Source organism: Coffea arabica, chromosome 6c (assembly GCF_036785885.1).
Source record: "Coffea arabica cultivar ET-39 chromosome 6c, Coffea Arabica ET-39 HiFi, whole genome shotgun sequence".
In the NCBI taxonomy this organism is placed as follows: Eukaryota; Viridiplantae; Streptophyta; class Magnoliopsida; order Gentianales; family Rubiaceae; genus Coffea; species Coffea arabica.
Genome location: NC_092320.1, coordinates 54,412,376 through 54,417,482, shown reverse-complemented (window position 1 = coordinate 54,417,482; position 5,107 = coordinate 54,412,376). Strand labels below are relative to the sequence as shown.

Here is a 5,107-nt window from a genome sequence, read left to right as displayed (position 1 = left end):
GTTGTTATTATATTTTTTAAAAGAATGCTACATTTTTTTATTTGTTACTTTTATTATAATAACTATTTGCCTTCACTTTTGTTGTATCCTATTGGACCGCTTTAGCATTTGTCTTTGCCCTTTTCCCAGGTGTATTAGGACTTGGTTGTGGTCATTGTAATAATTCAGTTCGGTTGACCACAAGGACAATTGTATTACAATTTTGCCCTCCCATCGCATTTTTCTTACCGATAACAAGAAATTGGTTTTGGTTTTACGGTTTTCTTCATCTTCTTCGTGCTCATGTCAAGAGGTAAAATTCTATTTACCCTTGGGTTGTATTTGTAAAAAAACATAATTTCATTACTGTTGGCGGCTATTGAAAGCAGTTTCTTGACTTGCCTGTAGCACTTTCTTTGCTCTGTCCAACCCATCGCTACCGGTAAAGCCATGCATTGTTGCCCGGATTTTCTGCTTATGCTAACGGTTAGTGATGTGTTTACTCTTTGCATTCCTTTTTTGTGTCATTGTTTATAGCACGACATCCTATCTTCCCTCTTACATGATTGTCTTTGGCAGTTGCTTTGCTCAGTTCTTATTTTCTCTTTTATTGCTCTGTTCCTTCGAAGCCTCTTCTTGGTTTTGCTCTTCTTGATACAGATTGGTCAGGTGAGCTTTTTCTTTTACTGAACTATCTCATCTATAATGCTATTTTTTGGTCGGTCATTCGTGGACTAACTCAGCTTTACTTTGTTTATGGGTGTTTTGTATTTTGCCGTTGCATTAAGGTAAGCCTATTTTAAATTTCCTGTCTTCTTTGATTCTTTATTCTTGTGTTCTAACTTTTTCCCCCATTTCCCATTTACAGTTTGGATGCAACTTTCTTCGTCAGTGGTTGCTGTAAGGAACTTTTTTTCTTTGTCATATTCTCTTACATATTTGCGGCTTGTATTGTTTCAGGTTAGCTGATCATTCTCTCTCTCTCTTTTTATAGCTTTTTGTTCTACCAGTTTTTTGTTTCTTCGCCATCTTCTATTATATACTCTGCAACCTTTTTTTTTTTTTTTTTTTTGCTGTAGGTTACATGTTCGTTTTTTTTCCCCCTTTTTACTTTTTGTTTTGGCAGTTTTTGTTTCTTCTTAAACTCCTGGAAAAGGATATGAGTTTGTCCGAGAATTGTTCCACAGTTCTTATTGATATCATTCGTCGGCCGACTTCGCAGGAAGTAAAGTAAGTTTGATTCTCAATTTTTGAAATTGACAAGCTTTTAATTCATATTTGGCCTCTTTTCTGTTATATTCAAAATTATTTCATTCTTTTTGGAGTTTTTGTGATGTGAAAAGCTAATAAGTGCACGCTTATTCCTAACATGTTTGCAAAATGATTGCTGAATTTTGGTGAATTTGGAGTTTTAATTGAGAAAAAGCTTCGAAATTGATCGAAATTTTAGAGTTATGCAATGGATAATATGGTAAGGAAAACTCATTTATAAGCTCAACTAAATAATTAAAACTCCATGCTTTAAAAGAATTTGGCTTAAAAGAACAGACTTTCTGTAAAATATAGTAATACATCTTAGAAAAAGTTTGTTTTTGTTTTATGTGCTATAAGGTAATTTTGGATGCTGAAAGTTCGATCTCAGGCAAATGAAGTAACTCCTAGATATTAAAATTGTGCTTCTAACATTAGCAACGAGCTCCTTTCTTTGTAAACTAATTAAACCTTTTTCACCACGTCAAGGCTGGAAAGCTTTGAATGTATGAAGTCTTATGATTTGTTTGAATTCAAAGTTTGAAAATTGTTCTGAGCTTACCTAAACTACTAAGTGATGTTATTATATTTATTTGCTTTTTTTTCAATCAGCAAATACTGGTCTCCAAAGTTGCCAGACCAGCGTAGCATTGAGCTGAGAGATGCTACTCCAAAGAAGAAGAAGCAATGTAATTGCAAAAACTCAAGATGCTTGAAGTTGTAAGTACAATTTGCCTCATTTTTAAGTTTTTTTTTTTTTTTTTTGCATTGCAATTAGCATGTTTATCTTTTGCTTTTGCCACACAGTAGCATCTTATACTTCAATCTTGTTATAAAGAGTAGTTCAACTATATCAGAGATAAAGATGATGTTTTGCTATTTTTTAGTATTACCTACTACATGCAGCAGAATTTGAGAAGTGGAGAAGCGTGTGTAGGTGCAATGGGGTAAGAACTTCTGTAATCGAGTTTTATAAGAGTCCCATAGGTCTTCTCTCATGCTTCATGTCCTTTAGTCTGAAGTGCTCAGTATTGGCATTATGCTTGGAATTGATAGACAGAGATTTATTTCAAAATTCTGCAACTCACCTACTCCATTTTGTGTTCAGAGTAGTCTTTTAAGGTACAACTGGGGAATCCTTATAATTTTCCCTTGGTACCCTGTATTTCATATGCATTATTATAATTAGCCAATTTATTATTATAGTTACTCATTAACTTTTTGTATCTGTAACATTATTCATAAACTATGTTATCCTTATTTATTAATACTAATGAATTTCCTTTAGTCTCTGTGGTTAATCAATAAACATGGTTTGATAAATAAAAATACTAAAAAATGGTAAAAATCAATTACAAATTGAACTTTACATCCACTAACAATTTCCTTTTAACGAACATTTACCTTGTTATCCATCTTAGCACTAGTTCACCGACTTCATATATAGCTATCTTTTATTTTACCAAAAAAATTTTACATTGAAATATGGTAGCATGCGTTTCTAACCAACAAATTTTTCACAATATATTTTACCATTATCCACCATTTCATATGCAATTTATGAAATCATCACTTTCTACTTTATGGATCAAGCTTTAGATATAAACGGAATCAACATCAACAACTGACAAGCCATTTCTACTGCTTTTCCATTTATAACTTTTAATGCTTGGACTATTCTAACATTTTTAGCTATCATGTATACCACTCTCCTACATTTGTCCCTTTCTTACTTTCAATTTTCATTGTATGATTTCAGCCTATTTCACTTCCACACCCAACTCTCTTCTTAATCATTCCATATTTATCTTAATCTAAACTTAACAGCCTATATAGTTTACATGCTTCTTCTTACTCTAACATCACACCAACTCTCAATAACCAATACAAGTTAGGGCATAATTGCATTGATCCACCGCGTGTAGCGCGGAGACCACCTCTTAGTTCCTATAAAACAAGCTAACATCATTATTATTTGCTAGACTATTTAACATATACTGTTTATTCACCTACAGGTTCTTCTAGAATATGTAGATCCTCAGTTTCATGAAAACACAACACCGACAATAGTTCTTCCAAGTAGATATAAAACCTGTAAAATTGGCATGGCTCAGAAGTCTTTCCAATAAAAATGGAACAGCAGCATTGTCAACCACAACCTTCAAGCCAGCGAGATACTTTTTTTTGTTCCACAATCCTAAAAGTTCTTTGCTGTTATTATACTCAACAAGAAAGGAATTGAAAAGTTGTGCCCATGGAATTTCAATTTGACCATTAAACTTAGTTAAATTAGTATTAATTTGGTATAGCGGTCCAGTCACATTTTGTGAATGACCTTATGCATATGGCGACCCGCAATGTATTTTAATCAAATTTGTCTCAGTACTGCCTTATGCTATGCACCTATCAGCATCGTTAGTTCACTACTTGTCTTATCTTATGAATCACATTGCTTGTTCATGGTTTACTAAAGTTTGCTAGCTTTTGAGAATAATATTTCAATTTTACATCCTTTACTTTTTTCACTTCATAAAAGCGCTGAACTTGTTTGCCACACTCAATTCTTAGCTGATCAAGATATAAGGATATTTATGATCCATGCATACATAATAAAGAACATGCCCAGTTGAACTTAGCCAAATTGCAATTAAAAGAACATTACACTTAGTAATTTTCTATGAAATGTTAAACCGATAGGTTATGTTGACTTCTACAGCTATGAGGTAGTAGTAATTTCTTTTCTCTTATCAATGAATATTTACATTTAGCTACCTATACAGATTATTATTCAATATTTTTTTATTCTATAACTTTGTAGGTTTAACTGGGCATGTTCTCTATTATTTCTAACACATATCGTGCATTTTATGTTACCTAGTACCTTTGATCATTGTTAAATGACTCTATAAGCTTAACTACCATACTTCACTTGGGAATGGTGATATTTTGCTTGTCTTATGTCCGACTTGTCGGATTATTGTAGAGGAGACAAAGAAGAGTACTATACTCCATTAGATTTTTCAAAAAAAATTGTTTCATTGGGAAAATCTACGTTCTTAAGCTAGCAAATGTGAATATAACAAACTTGTGAAAATAAGTAATCATTGGTTATAGTAAAATTACACTCACATGATTTGCAATGTGCCTAAAAACTGTAACATCATTTTTGTTTTTATGAACTCATTAAGTGATTATGAGCTTGGGGATAGTCGACACTGCAGCACCATGCTAAAAACTATCATGCTCCACCTAGTTTGATGCTCTCTGGTTTTGCTAATCACGTATACATCAGATGTACCAATACTATTGGATGGGCTGGATGGATAATTGTTCCACAAAGGGGAATGCTCTATTTGATTATTTAAACCTCAAAACCAAGAGATTTTCCAAGCTTAGAGGAAATCCTAGAGAAACACAATTAGGCCAATAATCATATATGGTCCTTTCAGTCACCCGAAGAAGTTGCAATTCATTGGCAAGAGCTCTTCAGACATTTGGATGAAATTGAATGATGTTTGTTACCATCTATAGTTCCTTAATAATTTCAAGATCCTTGTCTTCATTTGACTGATTGATGGAACGGTCCATAGTTTTTGGAGGAATTCTATAGGTGTTGATAGCAATTTTTGTTAGTGTGAGAACTCGCACTTTTATTCTTAATTTCATCTATTTTAAATCATTTGCATTGGCATGTTATTTAATTTTATCATTTTAGCATGAACTTTACTTAAATCATATCATTATTGTGATAACTCGAGAAAATCTTGAATAGACTTAGTCATTATTACCCTTATTTCGTCATTTGAAATATTATAGATAACAAATAATTGGTCAAATTAAATGACTAAATTTAATGATTCTATAAATTGAGAATTTA

General features: G+C 32.4%; 1 protein-coding gene across 1 annotated transcript; it reads left to right on the top strand.

Moving 5' to 3' along the window:
* Window positions 1-357: 357 nt before the first annotated feature.
* LOC113693272 (uncharacterized) lies at window positions 358-2,458 on the top strand. The gene is made up of 6 exons (XM_072051701.1): window positions 358-465; window positions 559-648; window positions 848-939; window positions 1,106-1,209; window positions 1,843-1,950; window positions 2,118-2,458. Exons 3-6 carry the CDS (start codon window positions 853-855, stop codon window positions 2,179-2,181), a joined length of 363 nt encoding a protein of 120 aa, XP_071907802.1. The 5' UTR covers window positions 358-465; window positions 559-648; window positions 848-852; the 3' UTR covers window positions 2,182-2,458.
* The last annotated feature ends 2,649 nt before the right edge of the window (window positions 2,459-5,107 follow it).